Genomic DNA, 22,038 nt, shown 5'->3' on the forward strand with positions numbered 1-22,038 from the left:
GCTCTCTCTCTCTCCCCGGCGTCTCTCGCTCTCTCTCTCTCCCCGGCGTCTCTCGCTCTCTCTCTCTCCCCGGCGTCTCTCGCTCTCTCTCCCTCCCCGGTGTCTCTCGCACTCTCTCTCCCCGGTGTCTCTCGCACTCTCTCTCCCCGGTGTCTCTCGCTCTCTCTCTCCCCGGTGTCAGTCTCTCTCTCTCTCTCTCTCCCTGGTGTCTCTCGTTCTCTCTCTCTCCCCGGTGTCACTCTCTCTCTCTCTCTCTCCCTGGTGTCACTCTCTCTCTCTCTCACCGGTGTCTCTCGCTCTCTCTCTCCCCGGAGTCTCTCGCTCTCTCCCTCCCCGGTGTCTCTCGCTCTCTCTCTCCCCGGTGTCTCTCGCTCTCTCTCTCCCCGGTCTCTCGCTCTCTCTCCCCGGTGTCTCTCACTCTCTCTCTCCCCGTTGTCGCTCGCTCTCTCTTCCCGGTGTCATTCGCTCGCTCTCTCTCCCCGGTGTCTCTCGTTCTCTCTCTCTCTCCCCGGTGTCACTCGCTCTCTCTCTCTCTCTCTCCCTGGTGTCACTCGCTCTCTCTCTCCCTCTCTCCCTCGTGTCACTCGCTCTCTCTCGCTCTCTCTCCCCGGCGTCTCTCGCTCTCTCTCTCTCCCCGGCGTCTCTCGCTCTCTTTCTCCCCGGTGTCTCTCGCACTCTCTCTTCCCGGTGTCTCTCGCTCTCTCTCTCCCCGGTGTCTCTCGCACTCTCCCTCCCCGGTGTCTCTCGCTCGCTCTCTCCCCGGTGTCTCTCTCTCTTCCTCCCCGGTGTGTGTTTCTCTCCCTATCCCTTCCCAGTATGTCTCTCGCTCTCTCTCTTCCGGGTGTCTCTCGCTCTCTCTGTCCCCGGTGTCTCTTGCTCTCTCTCTCCCCGGTGTATCTCGCTCTCTCTCTCCCCGGTGTCTCTCACTCTCTCCCCGGTGTCTCTCACTCTCTCTCTCTCCCCGGTGTCTCTCACTCTCTCTCTCTCCCCGGTGTCTCTCACTCTCTCTCTCTCCCCGTTGTCTCTCACTCTCTCTCTCCCCGGTGTCTCTCACTCTCTCTCTCCCCGTTGTCGCTCGCTCTCACTTCTCGGTGTCATTCGCTCGCTCTCTCTCCCCGGTGTCTCTCGTTCTCGCTCTCTCCTCGGTGTCACTCGCTCTCTCTCTCTCTCCCTGGTGTCACTCACTCTCGCTCTCTCTCTCCCCGGCGTCACTCGCTCTCTCTCTCCCCGGTGTCTCTCACTCTCTCTCTCCCCGGTGTCTCTCTCTCTTCCTCCCCGGTGTGTGTTTCTCTCCCTATCCCTTCCCCGTTTGTCTCTCGCTCTCTCTCTTCCCGGTGTCTCTCGCTCTCTCTCTCCCCGGTGTCTCTCGCACTCTCCCTCCCCGGTGTCTCTCGCTCGCTCTCTCCCCGGTGTCTCTCTCTCTTCCTCCCCGGTGTGTGTTTCTCTCCCTATCCCTTCCCAGTATGTCTCTCGCTCTCTCTCTTCCGGGTGTCTCTCGCTCTCTCTGTCCCCGGTGTCTCTTGCTCTCTCTCTCCCCGGTGTATCTCGCTCTCTCTCTCCCCGGTGTCTCTCACTCTCTCCCCGGTGTCTCTCACTCTCTCTCTCTCCCCGGTGTCTCTCACTCTCTCTCTCTCCCCGGTGTCTCTCACTCTCTCTCTCCCCGTTGTCGCTCGCTCTCACTTCTCGGTGTCATTCGCTCGCTCTCTCTCCCCGGTGTCTCTCGTTCTCTCTCTCTCCTCGGTGTCACTCGCTCTCTCTCTCTCTCCCTGGTGTCACTCACTCTCGCTCTCTCTCTCCCCGGCGTCACTCGCTCTCTCTCTCCCCGGTGTCTCTCGCTCTCTCTCTCCCCGGTGTCTCTCACTCTCTCTCTCCCCGGTGTCTCTCTCTCTTCCTCCCCGGTGTGTGTCTCTCTCCCTATCCCTTCCCCGTTTGTCTCTCGCTCTCTCTCTTCCGGGCGTCTCTCGCTCTCTCTGTCCCCGGCGTCTCTCGCTCTCTCTCTCCCCGGCGTCTCTCGCTCTCTCTCTCCCCGGCGTCTCTCGCTCTCTCTCTCCCCGGCGTCTCTCGCTCTCTCTCTCCCCGGCGTCTCTCGCTCTCTCTCTCCCCGGCGTCTCTCGCTCTCTCTCTCCCCGGCGTCTCTCGCTCTCTCTCTCTCCCCGGCGTCTCTCGCTCTCTCTCTCTCCCCGGCGTCTCTCGCTCTCTCTCTCCCCGGCGTCTCTCGCTCTCTCTCTCCCCGGCGTCTCTCGCTCTCTCTCTCCCCGGCGTCTCTCGCTCTCTCTCTCCCCGGCGTCTCTCGCTCTCTCTCTCCCCGGCGTCTCTCGCTCTCTCTCTCCCCGGCGTCTCTCGCTCTCCACGGCATCTCTCGCTCTCCCCAGCGTCTCTCGCTCTCCCCAGCGTCTCTCGCTCTCTTTTTCCCCGGCGTCTCTCGCTCTCTCTCTCCCCGGCGTCACTCGCTCTCTCTCTCCCCGGCGTCTCTCTCTCTCCCCGGCGTCTCTCGCTCTCCACGGCGTCTCTCGCTCTCCCCGGCGTCTCTCGCTCTCCCCGGCGTCTCTCGCTCTCTTTCTCCCCGGCGTCTCTCGCTCTCTCTCTCCCCGGCGTCTCTCGCTCTCTCTCTCCCCGGCGTCTCTCGCTCTCTCTCTCCCCGGCGTCTCTCGCTCTCTCTCTCCCCGGCGTCTCTCGCTCTCTCTCTCCCCGGCGTCTCACGCTCTCTCTCTCCCCGGCGTCTCTCGCTCTCTCTCTCCCCGGCGTCTCTCGCTCTCCACGGCATCTCTCGCTCTCCCCAGCGTCTCTCGCTCTCCCCAGCGTCTCTCGCTCTCTTTTTCCCCGGCGTCTCTCGCTCTCTCTCTCCCCGGCGTCACTCGCTCTCTCTCTCCCCGGCGTCTCTCTCTCTCCCCGGCGTCTCTCGCTCTCCACGGCGTCTCTCGCTCTCCCCGGCGTCTCTCGCTCTCCCCGGCGTCTCTCGCTCTCTTTCTCCCCGGCGTCTCTCGCTCTCTCTCTCCCCGGCGTCTCTCGCTCTCTCTCTCCCCGGCGTCTCTCGCTCTCTCTCTCCCCGGCGTCTCTCGCTCTCTCTCTCCCCGGCGTCTCTCGCTCTCTCTCTCTCCCCGGCGTCTCTCGCTCTCTCTCTCTCCCCGGCGTCTCTCGCTCTCTCTCTCTCCCCGGCGTCTCTCGCGCTCTCTCTCCCCGGCGTCTCTCGCGCTCTCTCTCCCCGTGCGTCTCTCGCGCTCTCTCTCCCCGGCGTCTCTCGCGCTCTCTCTCCCCGGCGTCTCTCGCGCTCTCTCTCCCCGGCGTCTCTCGCGCTCTCTCTCCCCGGCGTCTCTCGCGCTCTCTCTCCCCGGCGTCTCTCGCGCTCTCTCTCCCCGGCGTCTCTCGCGATCTCTCTCCCCGGCGTCTCTCGCACTCTCTCTCCCCGGCGTCTCTCGCACTCTCTCTCCCCGGCGTCTCTCGCACTCTCTCTCCCCGGCGTCTCTCGCACTCTCTCTCCCCGGCGTCTCTCGCACTCTCTCTCCCCGGCGTCTCTCGCACTCTCTCTCCCCGGCGTCTCTCGCACTCTCTCTCCCCGGCGTCTCTCGCACTCTCTCTCCCCGGCGTCTCTCGCACTCTCTCTCCCCGGCGTCTCTCGCACTCTCTCTCCCCGGCGTCTCTCGCACTCTCTCTCCCCGGCGTCTCTCGCACTCTCTCTCCCCGGCGTCTCTCGCACTCTCTCTGCCCCGGCGTCTCTCGCACTCTCTCTCCCCGGCGTCTCTCGCACTCTCTCTCCCCGGCGTCTCTCGCACTCTCTCTCCCCGGCGTCTCTCGCACTCTCTCTCCCCGGCGTCTCTCGCACTCTCTCTCCCCGGCGTCTCTCGCACTCTCTCTCCCCGGCGTCTCTCGCACTCTCTCTCCCCGGCGTCTCTCGCACTCTCTCTCCCCGGCGTCTCTCGCACTCTCTCTCCCCGGCGTCTCTCGCACTCTCTCTCCCCGGCGTCTCTCGCACTCTCTCTCCCCGGCGTCTCTCGCACTCTCTCTCCCCGGCGTCTCTCGCACTCTCTCTCCCCGGCGTCTCTCGCACTCTCTCTCCCCGGCGTCTCTCGCACTCTCTCTCCCCGGCGTCTCTCGCACTCTCTCTCCCCGGCGTCTCTCGCACTCTCTCTCCCCGGCGTCTCTCGCACTCTCTCTCCCCGGCGTCTCTCGCACTCTCTCTCCCCGGCGTCTCTCGCACTCTCTCTCCCCGGCGTCTCTCGCACTCTCTCTCCCCGGCGTCTCTCGCACTCTCTCTCCCCGGCGTCTCTCGCACTCTCTCTCCCCGGCGTCTCTCGCACTCTCTCTCCCCGGCGTCTCTCGCACTCTCTCTCCCCGGCGTCTCTCGCACTCTCTCTCCCCGGCGTCTCTCGCACTCTCTCTCCCCGGCGTCTCTCGCACTCTCTCTCCCCGGCGTCTCTCGCACTCTCTCTCCCCGGCGTCTCTCGCACTCTCTCTCCCCGGCGTCTCTCGCACTCTCTCTCCCCGGCGTCTCTCGCACTCTCTCTCCCCGGCGTCTCTCGCACTCCCTCTCCCCGGCGTCTCTCGCACTCCCTCTCCCCGGCGTCTCTCGCACTCCCTCTCCCCGGCGTCTCTCGCACTCCCTCTCCCCGGCGTCTCTCGCACTCCCTCTCCCCGGCGTCTCTCGCACTCCCTCTCCCCGGCGTCTCTCGCACTCCCTCTCCCCGGCGTCTCTCGCACTCCCTCTCCCCGGCGTCTCTCGCACTCCCTCTCCCCGGCGTCTCTCGCACTCCCTCTCCCCGGCGTCTCTCGCACTCCCTCTCCCCGGCGTCTCTCGCACTCCCTCTCCCCGGCGTCTCTCGCACTCCCTCTCCCCGGCGTCTCTCGCACTCCCTCTCCCCGGCGTCTCTCGCACTCCCTCTCCCCGGCGTCTCTCGCACTCCCTCTCCCCGGCGTCTCTCGCACTCCCTCTCCCCGGCGTCTCTCGCACTCCCTCTCCCCGGCGTCTCTCGCACTCCCTCTCCCCGGCGTCTCTCGCACTCCCTCTCCCCGGCGTCTCTCGCACTCCCTCTCCCCGGCGTCTCTCGCACTCCCTCTCCCCGGCGTCTCTCGCACTCCCTCTCCCCGGCGTCTCTCGCACTCCCTCTCCCCGGCGTCTCTCGCACTCCCTCTCCCCGGCGTCTCTCGCACTCCCTCTCCCCGGCGTCTCTCGCACTCCCTCTCCCCGGCGTCTCTCGCACTCCCTCTCCCCGGCGTCTCTCGCACTCCCTCTCCCCGGCGTCTCTCGCACTCCCTCTCCCCGGCGTCTCTCGCACTCCCTCTCCCCGGCGTCTCTCGCACTCCCTCTCCCCGGCGTCTCTCGCACTCCCTCTCCCCGGCGTCTCTCGCACTCCCTCTCCCCGGCGTCTCTCGCACTCCCTCTCCCCGGCGTCTCTCGCACTCCCTCTCCCCGGCGTCTCTCGCACTCCCTCTCCCCGGCGTCTCTCGCACTCCCTCTCCCCGGCGTCTCTCGCACTCCCTCTCCCCGGCGTCTCTCGCACTCCCTCTCCCCGGCGTCTCTCGCACTCCCTCTCCCCGGCGTCTCTCGCACTCCCTCTCCCCGGCGTCTCTCGCACTCCCTCTCCCCGGCGTCTCTCGCACTCCCTCTCCCCGGCGTCTCTCGCACTCCCTCTCCCCGGCGTCTCTCGCACTCCCTCTCCCCGGCGTCTCTCGCACTCCCTCTCCCCGGCGTCTCTCGCACTCCCTCTCCCCGGCGTCTCTCGCACTCCCCCTCCCCGGCGTCTCTCGCACTCCCCCTCCCCGGCGTCTCTCGCACTCCCCCTCCCCGGCGTCTCTCGCACTCTCCCTCCCCGGCGTCTCTCGCACTCTCCCTCCCCGGCGTCTCTCGCACTCTCCCTCCCCGGCGTCTCTCGCACTCTCCCTCCCCGGCGTCTCTCGCACTCTCCCTCCCCGGCGTCTCTCGCACTCTCCCTCCCCGGCGTCTCTCGCACTCTCCCTCCCCGGCGTCTCTCGCACTCTCCCTCCCCGGCGTCTCTCGCACTCTCCCTCCCCGGCGTCTCTCGCACTCTCCCTCCCCGGCGTCTCTCGCACTCTCCCTCCCCGGCGTCTCTCGCACTCTCCCTCCCCGGCGTCTCTCGCACTCTCCCTCCCCGGCGTCTCTCGCACTCTCCCTCCCCGGCGTCTCTCGCACTCTCCCTCCCCGGCGTCTCTCGCACTCTCCCTCCCCGGCGTCTCTCGCACTCTCCCTCCCCGGCGTCTCTCGCACTCTCCCTCCCCGGCGTCTCTCGCACTCTCCCTCCCCGGCGTCTCTCGCACTCTCCCTCCCCGGCGTCTCTCGCACTCTCCCTCCCCGGCGTCTCTCGCACTCTCCCTCCCCGGCGTCTCTCGCACTCTCCCTCCCCGGCGTCTCTCGCACTCTCCCTCCCCGGCGTCTCTCGCACTCTCCCTCCCCGGCGTCTCTCGCACTCTCCCTCCCCGGCGTCTCTCGCACTCTCCCTCCCCGGCGTCTCTCGCACTCTCCCTCCCCGGCGTCTCTCGCACTCTCCCTCCCCGGCGTCTCTCGCACTCTCCCTCCCCGGCGTCTCTCGCACTCTCCCTCCCCGGCGTCTCTCGCACTCTCCCTCCCCGGCGTCTCTCGCACTCTCCCTCCCCGGCGTCTCTCGCACTCTCCCTCCCCGGCGTCTCTCGCACTCTCCCTCCCCGGCGTCTCTCGCACTCTCCCTCCCCGGCGTCTCTCGCACTCTCCCTCCCCGGCGTCTCTCGCACTCTCCCTCCCCGGCGTCTCTCGCACTCTCCCTCCCCGGCGTCTCTCGCACTCTCCCTCCCCGGCGTCTCTCGCACTCTCCCTCCCCGGCGTCTCTCGCACTCTCCCTCCCCGGCGTCTCTCGCACTCTCCCTCCCCGGCGTCTCTCGCACTCTCCCTCCCCGGCGTCTCTCGCACTCTCCCTCCCCGGCGTCTCTCGCACTCTCCCTCCCCGGCGTCTCTCGCACTCTCCCTCCCCGGCGTCTCTCGCACTCTCCCTCCCCGGCGTCTCTCGCACTCTCCCTCCCCGGCGTCTCTCGCACTCTCCCTCCCCGGCGTCTCTCGCACTCTCCCTCCCCGGCGTCTCTCGCACTCTCCCTCCCCGGCGTCTCTCGCACTCTCCCTCCCCGGCGTCTCTCGCACTCTCCCTCCCCGGCGTCTCTCGCACTCTCCCTCCCCGGCGTCTCTCGCACTCTCCCTCCCCGGCGTCTCTCGCACTCTCCCTCCCCGGCGTCTCTCGCACTCTCCCTCCCCGGCGTCTCTCGCACTCTCCCTCCCCGGCGTCTCTCGCACTCTCCCTCCCCGGCGTCTCTCGCACTCTCCCTCCCCGGCGTCTCTCGCACTCTCCCTCCCCGGCGTCTCTCGCACTCTCCCTCCCCGGCGTCTCTCGCACTCTCCCTCCCCGGCGTCTCTCGCACTCTCCCTCCCCGGCGTCTCTCGCACTCTCCCTCCCCGGCGTCTCTCGCACTCTCCCTCCCCGGCGTCTCTCGCACTCTCCCTCCCCGGCGTCTCTCGCACTCTCCCTCCCCGGCGTCTCTCGCACTCTCCCTCCCCGGCGTCTCTCGCACTCTCCCTCCCCGGCGTCTCTCGCACTCTCCCTCCCCGGCGTCTCTCGCACTCTCCCTCCCCGGCGTCTCTCGCACTCTCCCTCCCCGGCGTCTCTCGCACTCTCCCTCCCCGGCGTCTCTCGCACTCTCCCTCCCCGGCGTCTCTCGCACTCTCCCTCCCCGGCGTCTCTCGCACTCTCCCTCCCCGGCGTCTCTCGCACTCTCCCTCCCCGGCGTCTCTCGCACTCTCCCTCCCCGGCGTCTCTCGCACTCTCCCTCCCCGGCGTCTCTCGCACTCTCCCTCCCCGGCGTCTCTCGCACTCTCCCTCCCCGGCGTCTCTCGCACTCTCCCTCCCCGGCGTCTCTCGCACTCTCCCTCCCCGGCGTCTCTCGCACTCTCCCTCCCCGGCGTCTCTCGCACTCTCCCTCCCCGGCGTCTCTCGCACTCTCCCTCCCCGGCGTCTCTCGCACTCTCCCTCCCCGGCGTCTCTCGCACTCTCCCTCCCCGGCGTCTCTCGCACTCTCCCTCCCCGGCGTCTCTCGCACTCTCCCTCCCCGGCGTCTCTCGCACTCTCCCTCCCCGGCGTCTCTCGCACTCTCCCTCCCCGGCGTCTCTCGCACTCTCCCTCCCCGGCGTCTCTCGCACTCTCCCTCCCCGGCGTCTCTCGCACTCTCCCTCCCCGGCGTCTCTCGCACTCTCCCTCCCCGGCGTCTCTCGCACTCTCCTCCCCGGCGTCTCTCGCACTCTCCCTCCCCGGCGTCTCTCGCACTCTCCCTCCCCGGCGTCTCTCGCACTCTCCCTCCCCGGCGTCTCTCGCACTCTCCCTCCCCGGCGTCTCTCGCACTCTCCCTCCCCGGCGTCTCTCGCACTCTCCCTCCCCGGCGTCTCTCGCACTCTCCCTCCCCGGCGTCTCTCGCACTCTCCCTCCCCGGCGTCTCTCGCACTCTCCCTCCCCGGCGTCTCTCGCACTCTCCCTCCCCGGCGTCTCTCGCACTCTCCCTCCCCGGCGTCTCTCGCACTCTCCCTCCCCGGCGTCTCTCGCACTCTCCCTCCCCGGCGTCTCTCGCACTCTCCCTCCCCGGCGTCTCTCGCACTCTCCCTCCCGGCGTCTCTCGCACTCTCCCTCCCCGGCGTCTCTCGCACTCTCCCTCCCCGGCGTCTCTCGCACTCTCCCTCCCCGGCGTCTCTCGCACTCTCCCTCCCCGGCGTCTCTCGCACTCTCCCTCCCCGGCGTCTCTCGCACTCTCCCTCCCCGGCGTCTCTCGCACTCTCCCTCCCCGGCGTCTCTCGCACTCTCCCTCCCCGGCGTCTCTCGCACTCTCCCTCCCCGGCGTCTCTCGCACTCTCCCTCCCCGGCGTCTCTCGCACTCTCCCTCCCCGGCGTCTCTCGCACTCTCCCTCCCCGGCGTCTCTCGCACTCTCCCTCCCCGGCGTCTCTCGCACTCTCCCTCCCCGGCGTCTCTCGCACTCTCCCTCCCCGGCGTCTCTCGCACTCTCCCTCCCCGGCGTCTCTCGCACTCTCCCTCCCCGGCGTCTCTCGCACTCTCCCTCCCCGGCGTCTCTCGCACTCTCCCTCCCCGGCGTCTCTCGCACTCTCCCTCCCCGGCGTCTCTCGCACTCTCCCTCCCCGGCGTCTCTCGCACTCTCCCTCCCCGGCGTCTCTCGCACTCTCCCTCCCCGGCGTCTCTCGCACTCTCCCTCCCCGGCGTCTCTCGCACTCTCCCTCCCCGGCGTCTCTCGCACTCTCCCTCCCCGGCGTCTCTCGCACTCTCCCTCCCCGGCGTCTCTCGCACTCTCCCTCCCCGGCGTCTCTCGCACTCTCCCTCCCCGGCGTCTCTCGCACTCTCCCTCCCCGGCGTCTCTCGCACTCTCCCTCCCCGGCGTCTCTCGCACTCTCCCTCCCCGGCGTCTCTCGCACTCTCCCTCCCCGGCGTCTCTCGCACTCTCCCTCCCCGGCGTCTCTCGCACTCTCCCTCCCCGGCGTCTCTCGCACTCTCCCTCCCCGGCGTCTCTCGCACTCTCCCTCCCCGGCGTCTCTCGCACTCTCCCTCCCCGGCGTCTCTCGCACTCTCCCTCCCCGGCGTCTCTCGCACTCTCCCTCCCCGGCGTCTCTCGCACTCTCCCTCCCCGGCGTCTCTCGCACTCTCCCTCCCCGGCGTCTCTCGCACTCTCCCTCCCCGGCGTCTCTCGCACTCTCCCTCCCCGGCGTCTCTCGCACTCTCCCTCCCCGGCGTCTCTCGCACTCTCCCTCCCCGGCGTCTCTCGCACTCTCCCTCCCCGGCGTCTCTCGCACTCTCCCTCCCCGGCGTCTCTCGCACTCTCCCTCCCCGGCGTCTCTCGCACTCTCCCTCCCCGGCGTCTCTCGCACTCTCCCTCCCCGGCGTCTCTCGCACTCTCCCTCCCCGGCGTCTCTCGCACTCTCCCTCCCCGGCGTCTCTCGCACTCTCCCTCCCCGGCGTCTCTCGCACTCTCCCTCCCCGGCGTCTCTCGCACTCTCCCTCCCCGGCGTCTCTCGCACTCTCCCTCCCCGGCGTCTCTCGCACTCTCCCTCCCCGGCGTCTCTCGCACTCTCCCTCCCCGGCGTCTCTCGCACTCTCCCTCCCCGGCGTCTCTCGCACTCTCCCTCCCCGGCGTCTCTCGCACTCTCCCTCCCCGGCGTCTCTCGCACTCTCCCTCCCCGGCGTCTCTCGCACTCTCCCTCCCCGGCGTCTCTCGCACTCTCCCTCCCCGGCGTCTCTCGCACTCTCCCTCCCCGGCGTCTCTCGCACTCTCCCTCCCCGGCGTCTCTCGCACTCTCCCTCCCCGGCGTCTCTCGCACTCTCCCTCCCCGGCGTCTCTCGCACTCTCCCTCCCCGGCGTCTCTCGCACTCTCCCTCCCCGGCGTCTCTCGCACTCTCCCTCCCCGGCGTCTCTCGCACTCTCCCTCCCCGGCGTCTCTCGCACTCTCCCTCCCCGGCGTCTCTCGCACTCTCCCTCCCCGGCGTCTCTCGCACTCTCCCTCCCCGGCGTCTCTCGCACTCTCCCTCCCCGGCGTCTCTCGCACTCTCCCTCCCCGGCGTCTCTCGCACTCTCCCTCCCCGGCGTCTCTCGCACTCTCCCTCCCCGGCGTCTCTCGCACTCTCCCTCCCCGGCGTCTCTCGCACTCTCCCTCCCCGGCGTCTCTCGCACTCTCCCTCCCCGGCGTCTCTCGCACTCTCCCTCCCCGGCGTCTCTCGCACTCTCCCTCCCCGGCGTCTCTCGCACTCTCCCTCCCCGGCGTCTCTCGCACTCTCCCTCCCCGGCGTCTCTCGCACTCTCCCTCCCCGGCGTCTCTCGCACTCTCCCTCCCCGGCGTCTCTCGCACTCTCCCTCCCCGGCGTCTCTCGCACTCTCCCTCCCCGGCGTCTCTCGCACTCTCCCTCCCCGGCGTCTCTCGCACTCTCCCTCCCCGGCGTCTCTCGCACTCTCCCTCCCCGGCGTCTCTCGCACTCTCCCTCCCCGGCGTCTCTCGCACTCTCCCTCCCCGGCGTCTCTCGCACTCTCCCTCCCCGGCGTCTCTCGCACTCTCCCTCCCCGGCGTCTCTCGCACTCTCCCTCCCCGGCGTCTCTCGCACTCTCTCTCCCCGGCGTCTCTCGCACTCTCTCTCCCCGGCGTCTCTCGCACTCTCTCTCCCCGGCGTCTCTCGCACTCTCTCTCCCCGGCGTCTCTCGCACTCTCTCTCCCCGGCGTCTCTCGCACTCTCTCTCCCCGGCGTCTCTCGCACTCTCTCTCCCCGGCGTCTCTCGCACTCTCTCTCCCCGGCGTCTCTCGCACTCTCTCTCCCCGGCGTCTCTCGCACTCTCTCTCCCCGTTGTGTGTTTCTCTCCCTATCCCTCCCCAGTGTGTCTCTCGCTCTCTCTCTTCCGGGTATCTCTCGTTCTCTCTGTCCCCGTTGTCTCTCGCTCTCTCTCCAGTGTCACTCGCCCGCTCTCTCTTCCCGGTGTCATTCGCTCTCTCTCTCTCCCCGGTGCCTCGCGCTCTCTCTGCCCGGAGTCTCGCTCTCTCTTTGCCCGGAGTCTCGCTCTCTCTCCCCGGTGTTTCTCGCTCTCTCTCCCCGGTGTTTCTCGCTCTCTCTCCCCGGGGTCTCTCGCTCTCTCTCCCCGGGGTCTCTCGCTCTCTCTCCCCGGCGTCTCTCGCTCTCTCTCTCCCCGGCGTCTCTCGCTCTCTCTCTCCCCGGCGTCTCTCGCTCTCTCTGCCCGGAGTCTCGCTCTCTCTCTGCCCGATGTTTCTCGCTCTGCTCTCCCCGGCGTCTCTCTCTCTCTCTCTCTCCCCGGCGTCTCTCGCTCTCTCTCTCCCCGGCGTCTCTCGCGCTCTCTCTCTCCCCGGCGTCTCTCGCTCTCTCTCTGTCCGGCGTCTCTCGCTCTCTCTCTCTGCCCGGCGTCTCTCGCTCTCTCTCTGCCCGGCGTCTCTCGCTCTCTCTCTGCCCGGCGTCTCTCGCTCTCTCTCTCCCCGGCGTCTCTCGCTCTCTCTCTCCCCGGCGTCTCTCGCTCTCTCTCTCCCCGGCGTCTCTCGCTCTCTCTCTCCCCGGCGTCTCTCGCTCTCTCTCTCCCCGGCGTCTCTCGCTCTCTCTCTCCCCGGCGTCTCTCGCTCTCTCTCTGCCCGATGTTTCTCGCTCTGCTCTCCCCGGCGTCTCTCTCTCTCTCTCTCCCCGGCGTCTCTCGCTCTCTCCCTCCCTGGCGTCTCTCGCTCTCTCTCTCCCCGGCGTCTCTCGCTCTCTCTCTCCCCGGCGTCTCTCGCTCTCTCTCTCCCCGGCGTCTCTCGCTCTCTCTCCCCGGCGTCTCTCGCTCTCTCTCTCCCCGGCGTCTCTCGCTCTCTCTCTCCCCGGCGTCTCTCGCTCTCTCTCTCCCCGGCGTCTCTCTCTCTCTCTCCCTCTCCCCGGCGTCTCTCGCTCTCTCTCTCTCTCTCCCCGGCGTCTCTCGCTCGCTCTCTCCCCGGCGTCTCGCGCTCTCTCTCTCCCCGGCGTCTCGCACACTCTCTCTCCCCGGCGTCTCGCGCTCTCTCTCCCCAGCGTCTCTCTCCCCGGCGTCTCTCGCTCTCTCTCCCCAGCGTCTCTCTCCCCGGCGTCTCTCGCTCTCTCTCCCCGGCGTCTCTCGCTCTCTCTCTCCCCGGCGTCTCTCGCTCTCTCCCCGGCGTCAATCGCTCTCTCTCTCTCCCCGGTGTGTCTCGCACTCTCTCTCCCCAGTGTCACTCGCTCTCTCTCTCCCCGGTGTCACTCGCTCTCTCTCTCCCCGGTGTCACTCGCTCTCTCTCTCCCTGGTGTCACTCTCTCTCTCCCTGGTGTCACTCTCTCTCTCTCTCTCCCTGGTGTCACTCGCACTCTCTACCTGGTGTCACTCGCACTCTCTACCTGGTGTCACTCGCACTCTCTACCTGGTGTCACTCGCACTCTCTACCTGGTGTCACTCGCACTCTCTACCTGGTGTCACTCGCACTCTCTACCTGGTGTCACTCGCACTCTCTACCTGGTGTCACTCGCACTCTCTACCTGGTGTCACTCGCACTCTCTACCTGGTGTCACTCGCACTCTCTACCTGGTGTCACTCGCACTCTCTACCTGGTGTCACTCGCACTCTCTACCTGGTGTCACTCGCACTCTCTACCTGGTGTCACTCGCACTCTCTACCTGGTGTCACTCGCACTCTCTACCTGGTGTCACTCGCACTCTCTACCTGGTGTCACTCGCACTCTCTACCTGGTGTCACTCGCACTCTCTACCTGGTGTCACTCGCACTCTCTACCTGGTGTCACTCGCACTCTCTACCTGGTGTCACTCGCACTCTCTACCTGGTGTCACTCGCACTCTCTACCTGGTGTCACTCGCACTCTCTACCTGGTGTCACTCGCACTCTCTACCTGGTGTCACTCGCACTCTCTACCTGGTGTCACTCGCACTCACTCTCTCCCCCCCCGGGTGTCTCTTTCACTCCCCCCACCCCCCGGGTGTCTCTCTCCCTCCCCCACCCCCCGGGTGTCTCTCTCCCCTCCCCCCCCACCCCTAGTGTATCTCTCCACCCCCTCCCAGTGTCTCCCCCCCCCCACCCCGTGTCTCCCTCCCTCCCCCGGTGTCTCTCTCTCTCTCTCCCTCCCCCCACCCCCCCGGGTGTCTCTCTCCCTCCCCCCACCCCCCGGTTGTCTCTCTCCCTCCCCCCACTCCCCCGGGTGTCTCTCTCCCTCCCCCAACCCCCCTACCCCCCCGGGTGTCTCTCTCCCTCCCCCACCCCCAGGGTGTCTCTCTCCCTCCCCCCCACCCCCACCCCCCGGGTGTCTTTCTCCCTCCCCCCACCCCCCCCCCGGGTGTCTCTCCCCCTCCCCCACCCCCCCGGGTGTCTTACTCCCCCCCCCCCCCACGGGTGTCTCTCTCCACCCCCCCCCCCGGGATGTCTCTCTCCCTCCCCCCACCCACCCACCCGGGTGTCTCTCTCCCTCCCCACACCCCCGGGTGTCTCTCTCCGTCCCCCCACCCCCCGGGTGTCTCTCTCCCTCTCTACACCCCCCACCCCCGGGTGTCTCTCTCCCTCTCCCCACCCCCCCCCCACCCCCCGGGTGTCTCTTTCCCTCTCCCCACCCTCCGGGTGTCTCTTTCCCTCTCCCCACCCCCAACCCCCCGGGTCGGTCTCTCCCTCTCCCCACCCCCCCAATCCCCGGGTGTCTCTCTCCCTCTCCCCACCCCCCCAATCCCCGGGTGTCTCCTTCCCTCCCCCACCCCCCGGGTGTCCCTCTTCCTCCCCCCACCCCCCAGGTGTCTCTCTCCCTCCCCCCACCCCCCCGGGTATCTCTCTCCCTCCCCCCACCCCACCCCCCACCCCCCGGGTGTGTCTCTCCCTCCCCCCGGGTATCTCTCTCCCTCCCCCCCACCCCACCCCCCACCCCCCGGGTGTCTCTCTCCCTCCCCCGGGTGTCTCTCTCCCTCCTCCCCCCACCCCCCGGGTGTCTCTCCCCCCTCCCCCCCACCCCCCCGAGTGTCTCTCTCCCTCCCCCCCACCCCCCGAGTGTCTCTCTCCCTCCCCCCCACCCCCCGAGTGTCTCTCTCCCTCCCCCCACCCCCCGGGTGTCTCTCTCCCTCCCCCCACCCCCCGGGTGTCTCTCTCCCTCCCCGCACCCCCCCGGGTGTCTCTCTCCCTCCCCCCACCCCCCGGGTGTCTCTCTCCCTCCCCCCACCCCCCGGGTATCTCTCTCTCTCTCTCCCTCCCCCCACCCCCCCGGGTGTCTCTCTCTCTCCCTCCCCCCCACGTCTCTCCCCTCTCTCTCCGGGATCTATCCCCGGTTTTCTCACCAGACGAAGTCGCTGCTTTTATCTTCATACGAGTTGACCAGTCCATTGAGAAGAGACCGTTTTCTTCCTGCTGTCACAGTCGCGGACCCTCTGGCTGGGCCACGGCTGCCGCCCGGGGCGGGTGTGGAGGAGGCGGCGGCTCCGGGCCCGGGCTGGGGGCTGGGACTCTCCCGGTTACTCGCCATAATCCACAACCAGGCAGACAGCGGGACTAGGCCGCAGCGCATGCGCGCCCCATCCGGCAGTGACGTCGTCAGGTCCCATTGCATCTTGGGACGCTGAACCGGTAGCTGTCAAGAGGGCGGTGTTCGTGTTACAGTGGGCGGGGTTAGTGTTACAGTGGGCGGGGTTGGTGTTGCAGTGGGCGAGGCCGGTACCGCAGTGGGCGGGGCGCTGTCACCCGGGGCTGGGTCACTGCCTGGAGTGGAGTCAGTGTTCCAGCAGGCTGGGAAAGTGACAGGACTGGAGTGATGTACCGTCAATTACCACGAGACCAGAATGGTGAAACAATCGAGGCTTTATTGCACAAGATATTGTGCCTCCTGCAGCTGGAACCAGAATGCGAGCAGCGCAGGAGAGCTTACACTGGGATTTACTGTGGTACCTGTAATACAGTGGCAGTACCGTGATACATGCAATGTGTTACTAGTGGTGTTTACCAGATGGAGTCAGTGTTACAGGTGACTGGGGCAGTGTCAGGAGTGGAGTCAGTGTTACAGGAGCCTAGGACCATGTCGAGTGGAGTCAGTGTTACAGGTGACTGGGACAGTGTCAGGAGTGGAGTCAGTGTTACAGGAGACTGGGACCGTGTCTGGAATGGAGTCAGTGTCACAGGAGACTGGGACAGTGTCCGGAGAGAAGTCAGTGTTACAGGAGACTGGGACCGTGTCTGGAATGGAGTCAGTGTTACAGGAGACTGGGACAGTGTCCGGAGTGGAGTCAGTGTCACAGGAGACTGGGACACTGTCTGGAGTGGAGTCAGTGTCACAGGAGACTGGGACCGTGTCTGGAATGGAGTCAGTGTTACATGAGACTGGGACAGTGTCCGGAGAGAAGTCAGTGTTACAGGAGACTGGGACCGTGTCTGGAGAGGAGTCAGTGTTACAGGAGACTGGGACAGTGTCCGGAGTGGAGTCAGTGTCACAGGAGACTGGGACCGTGTCTGGAATGGAGTCAGTGTCACAAGAGACTGGGACCGTGTCTGGAATGGAGTCAGTGTTACAGGAGACTGGGACCGTGTCTGGAGTGGAGTCAGTGTCACAGGAGACTGGGACAGTGTCCGGAGTGGAGTCAGTGTCACAGGAGACTGGGACAGTGACTGGAGTGGAGTCAGTGTCACAAGAGACTGGGACCGTGTCTGGAATGGAGTCAGTGTTACAGGAGACTGGGACCGTGTCTGGAGTGGAGTCAGTGTCACAGGAGACTGGGACCGTGTCTGGAGTGGAGTCAGTGTCACAGGAGACTGGGACAGTGTCCGGAGTGGAGTCAGTGTCACAGGAGACTGGGACCGTGTCTGGAGTGGAGTCAGTGTTACAGGAGACTGGGACAGTGTCCGGAGAGAAGTCAGTGTTACAGGAGACTGGGACCGTGTCTGGAATGGAGTCAGTGTTGCAGGAGACTGGGACAGTGTCCGGAGAGAAGTCAGTGTTACAGGAGACTGGGACCGTGTCTGGAATGGAGTCAGTGTCACAAGAGACTGGGACCGTGTCTGGAATGGAGTCAGTGTCACAAGAGACTGGGACCGTGTCTGGAATGGAGTCAGTGTTACAGGAGACTGGGACCGTGTCTGGAGTGGAGTCAGTGTCACAGGAGACTGGGACAGTGTCCGGAGTGGAGTCAGTGTCACAGGAGACTGGGACAGTGACTGGAGTGGAGTCAGTGTCACAAGAGACTGGGACCGTGTCTGGAATGGAGTCAGTGTTACAGGAGACTGGGACCGTGTCTGGAGTGGAGTCAGTGTCACAGGAGACTGGGACCGTGTCTGGAGTGGAGTCAGTGTCACAGGAGACTGGGACAGTGTCCGGAGTGGAGTCAGTGTCACAGGAGACTGGGACTGTGTCTGGAGTGGAGTCAGTGTTACAGGAGACTGGGACAGTGTCCGGAGAGAAGTCAGTGTTACAGGAGACTGGGACCGTGTCTGGAATGGAGTAAATGTTGCAGGAGACTGGGACAGTGTCCGGAGAGAAGTCAGTGTTACAAGAGACTGGTACAGTGTCCGGAGAGTAGTCATTGTTACAGGAGACTGGGACCGTGTCTGGAATGGAGTCAGTGTTACAGAAGACTGGGACAGTGCCCGGAGAGAAGTCAGTGTTACAGGAGACTGGGACAGTGTCCGGAGAGAAGTCAGTGTTACAGGAGACTGGGACAGTGTCCGGAGTGGAGTCAGTGTCACAGGAGACTGGGACACTGTCTGGAGTGGAGTCAGTGTCACAGGAGACTGGGACCGTGTCTGGAATGGAGTCAGTGTTACATGAGACTGGGACAGTGTCCGGAGAGAAGTCAGTGTTACAGGAGACTGGGACCGTGTCTGGAGAGGAGTCAGTGTTACAGGAGACTGGGACAGTGTCCGGAGTGGAGTCAGTGTCACAGGAGACTGGGACCGTGTCTGGAATGGAGTCAGTGTCACAAAAGACTGGGACCGTGTCTGGAATGGAGTCAGTGTTACAGGAGACTGGGACAGTGTCTGGAGTGGAGTCAGTGTCACAGGAGACTGGGACAGTGTCCGGAGTGGAGTCAGTGTCACAGGAGACTGGGACAGTGACTGGAGTGGAGTCAGTGTCACAAGAGACTGGGACCGTGTCTGGAATGGAGTCAGTGTTACAGGAGACTGGGACCGTGTCTGGAGTGGAGTCAGTGTCACAGGAGACTGGGACCGTGTCTGGAGTGGAGTCAGTGTCACAGGAGACTGGGACAGTGTCCGGAGTGGAGTCAGTGTCACAGGAGACTGGGACCGTGTCTGGAGTGGAGTCAGTGTTACAGGAGACTGGGACAGTGTCCGGAGAGTAGTCATTGTTACAGGAGACTGGGACCGTGTCTGGAATGGAGTCAGTGTTACAGGAGACTGGGACAGTGCCCGGAGAGAAGTCAGTGTTACAGGAGACTGGGACAGTGTCCGGAGAGAAGTCAGTGTTACAGGAGACTGGGACTGTGTCTGGAATGGAGTCGGTGTTACAGGAGACTGGGACAGTGTCCGGAGTGGAGTCAGTGTCACAGGAGACTCGGACAGAGTCCGGAGTGGAGTCAGTGTTACAGGAGACAGGGGCAGTGCCTGTGGAGTCAGTGTTACAGGACATCCAGCAGAGGACAGTAGAGCGGAGATGCTGATTGGCTGTTGCGGGGGAAATGCGCATACGTTCGTTGTGCTCACCCTAACTTGAAGGTGTACCTGAGCAGGAGACCCCAGCTGTTCAAGGGAAGACAAGCATTCAGCAGAGGGCAGTAGAGTGGAGCTGCTGATTGGCTGTTGCGGGGGAAATTAGCATACATCCATTGTGCTCACCCTAACTTGAAGGTGTACCTGAGCAAGAGACCCCAGCTGTTCAAGTGAAACATAGAAAAATACAGCACAGAATAGGCCCTTCGGCCCACGATGTTGTGCCGAACCTTTGTCCTAGATTAATCATAGATTATCATAGAATCTACAGTGCAGTAGGAGGCCACCCGGCTCGTCAAGTCTGCACCGGCTCCCGGAAAGAGTACCCGACCCAAGGTCAACAACTCCACCCTATCCCCACAACCCAGCAACCCCACCCAATACTAAGGGCAATTTTGGACACTAAAGGCAATTTATCACGGCCAATCCACCTAACCTGCACATCTTTGGACTGTGGGAGGAAAGCGGAGCACCCGGAGGAAACCCACGCACACACGGGGAGGACGTGCAGACTCCGCACAGACAGTGACCCAAGCCGGAATCGAACCTGGGACCGTGGAGCTGTGAAGCAATTGTGCTATCCACAATGCTACCGTGCTGCCCTTAAGAACAAATTAATCTACACTATATCATTCTACCGTAATCCATGTACCTATCCAACAGCTGCTTGAAGGTCCCTAATGTTTCCGACTCAACTACTACCACAGGCAGTGCATTCCATGCCCCCACTACTCTCTGGGTAAAGAACCTACCTCTGACATCCCCCCTATATCTTCCAGCATTCACCTTACATTTATGTCCCCTTGTAATGGTTTGTTCCACCCGGGGAAAATGTCTCTGACTGTCTACTCTATCTGTTCCCCTGATCATCTTATAAACCTCTATCAAGTCGCCCCTCATCCTTCTCCGTTCTAATGAGAAAAGTAGATTCACCTGAGGAAGGAGCAGCGCTCCAAAAGCTAGTGACATCGAAACAAACCTTTTGGACTTTAACCTGGTGTTGTAAGACTTCGTACTGTGCTCACCCCAGTCCAACGCCGGCATCTCCACATCATGGCTAATGAGAAAAGGACTAGCACCCTCAACCTTTCCTCGTAAGACCTACTCTCCATTCCAGGCAACATCCTGGTAAATCTCCTTTGCACCTTTTCCAAAGCTTCCACATCCTTCCTAAAATGAGGCGACCAGAACTGTACACAGTACCCCAAATGTAGCCGTACCAAAGTTTTGTACAGCTGCATCATCACCTCACGGCTCTTAAATTCAATCCCTCTGTTAATGAACGCTAGCACACCATAGGCCTTCTTCACAGCTCTATCCACTTGAGTGGCAACTTTCAAAGATGTATGAACATAGACCCCAAGATCTCTCTGCTCCTCCACGTTGCCAAGAACTCGACCGTTAACCCTGTATTCCGCATTCATATTTGTCCTTCCAAAATGGACCTCACACTTTTCAGGGTTAAACTCCATCTGCCACTTCTCAGCCCAGCTCTGCATCCTATGTCTCTTTGCAGCCGACAACAGCCCGCCTCACTATCCACAACTCCATCAATCTTCGTATCGTCTGCAAATTTACTGACCCATTCTTCAACTCCCTCATCCAAGTCATTAATGAAAATCACAAACAGAGAGGACCCAGAACTGATCCCTGCGGTATGCCACTGGTAACTGGGCTCCAGGCTGAATATTTGCCATCCACCACCACTCTCTGACTTCTATCGGTTAGCCAGTTCGTTATCCAACTGGCCAAATTTCCCACTATCCCATGCCTCCTTACTTTCTGCATAAGCCTACCATGGGGAACCTTATCAAATGCCTTACTAAAATCAATGTACACTACATCCACTGCTTTACCTTCATCCACATGCTTGGTCACCTCCTCAAAGAATTCAATAAGACTTGTAAGGCAAGACCTACCCCTCACAAATCCGTGCTGACTATCCCTAATCAAGCAGTGTCTTTCCAGATGCTCAGAAATCCTATCCCTTTCCATTACTTTGCCTACCACCGAAGTAAGACTAACTGGCCTGTAATTCCCAGGGTTATCCCTAGCCCCTTTTTTGAACAGGGGCACGACATTTGCCACTCTCCAATCACCTGGTACCACCCCTGTTGACAGTGAGGACGAAAAGATCATTGCCAACGGCTCTGCAATTTCATCCCTTGCTTCCCAAAGAATCCTTGGATATATCCCGTCAGGCCCGGGCGACTTGTCTATCCTCAAGTTTTTCAAAATGCCCAACACATCTTCCTTCCTAACAAGTATTTCCTTGAGCTTACCAGTCTGTTTCACACTGTCCTCTCCAACAATATGGCCCCTCTCATTTGTAAATAAAGAAAAGTACTCGTTCAAGACCTCTCCTATCTCTTCAGACTCAATACACAATCTCCCACTACTGTCCTTGATGGGACCTACCCTCGCTCTAGTCATTCTCATATTTCTCACATATGTGTAAAAGGTCTTGGGGTTTTCCTTGATCCTACCTGCCAAAGATTTTTCATGCCCTCTCTTACTTCTCCTAATCCCTTTCTTCAGTTCCCTCCTGGCTATCTTGTATCCCTCCAGCGCCCTGTCTGAACCTTGTTTCCTCAGCCTTACATAAGTCTCCTTCTTCCTCTTAACAAGACATTCAACCTCTCTTGTCAACCATGGTTCCCTCACTCGACCATCTCTTCCCTGCCTGACAGGGACATACAGGTGGTTTGAAGTGTGTCTACTTCAATGCCAGGAGTATACGAAATAAGGTAGGGGAACTGGCAGCATGGGTTGGTACCTGGGACTTCGATGTTGGGGCCATTTCGGAGACATGGATAGAGCAGGGACAGGAATGGTTGTTGCAGGTTCCGGGGTTTAGGTGTTTTAGTAAGCTCAGAGAAGGAGGCAAAAGAGGGGGAGGTGTGGCGCTGCTAGTCAAGAACAGTATTAACGGTGGCGGAGAGGATGCTAGATGGTGACTCTTCTTCCGAGGTAGTATGGGCTGAGGTTAGAAACAGGAAAGGAGAGGTCACCCTGTTGGGAGTTTTCTATAGGCCTCCTAATAGTTCTAGGGATGTAGAGGAAAGGATGGCGAAGATGATTCTGGATAAGAGTGAAAGTAACAGGGTAGTTATTATGGGAGACTTTAACTTTCCAAATATTGACTGGAAAAGATATAGTTCGAGTACATTTGATGGGTCGTTTTTTGTACAATGTGTGCAGGAGGGTTTCCTGGCACAATATGTTGACAGGCCAACAAGAGGCGAGGCCACATTGGACCTCTTCATTCACCTGAGGAAGGAGCAGCGCTCCGAAAGCTAGTGACATCGAAACAAACCTGTTGGACTTTAACCTGGTGTTGTAAGACTTCGTACATTGGATTTGGTTTTGGGTAATGAACCAGGCCAGGTGTTAAATTTGGAGGTAGGTGAGCACTTTGGGAACAGTGACCACAATTCGGTGACGTTTACGTTAGTGATGGAAAGGGATAAGTATACACCGCAGGGCAAGAGTTATAGCTGGGGGAAGGGCAATTATGATGCCATTAGACATGACTTGGGAGGGGTAGGTTGGAGAAGTAGGCTGCAAGTGTTGGGCACACTGGATAAGTGGAGCTTGTTCAAGGAACAGCTACTGCGTGTTCTTGATAAGTACGTACCGGTCAGGCAGGGAGGAAGGTGTCGAGCGAGGGAACCATGGTTTACCAAAGAAGTGGAATCTCTTGTTAAGAGGAAGAAGGAGGCATATGTGAAGATGAGGTGTGAAGTTTCAGTTGGGGCGCTTGATAGTTACAAGGTAGCGAGGAAGGATCTAAAGAGAGAGCTAAGACGAGCAAGGAGGGGACATGAGAAGTATTTGGCAGGTAGGAT

At 63.1% G+C, this 22,038-nt stretch overlaps 1 protein-coding gene across 2 annotated transcripts in view; it reads right to left on the reverse strand.

Annotated features, from left to right (window-relative positions):
* Window positions 1-15,066, reverse strand: part of cop1 (COP1 E3 ubiquitin ligase) — a 380,546-nt gene extending 365,480 nt beyond the window's left edge. For both annotated transcript variants that reach the window (XM_072511804.1, XM_072511803.1), the window contains exon 1: window positions 14,818-15,066. In XM_072511804.1, coding sequence (XP_072367905.1) covers window positions 14,818-15,044 — 227 coding nt within the window. In that variant the 5' untranslated portion in view covers window positions 15,045-15,066. The remainder of the gene's footprint in view (window positions 1-14,817) is intronic.
* Window positions 15,067-22,038: the final 6,972 nt, after the last annotated feature.

The sequence above is a fragment of the Scyliorhinus torazame genome, chromosome 7 (genome assembly GCF_047496885.1).
Source record: "Scyliorhinus torazame isolate Kashiwa2021f chromosome 7, sScyTor2.1, whole genome shotgun sequence".
Taxonomy (NCBI): Eukaryota; Metazoa; Chordata; class Chondrichthyes; order Carcharhiniformes; family Scyliorhinidae; genus Scyliorhinus; species Scyliorhinus torazame.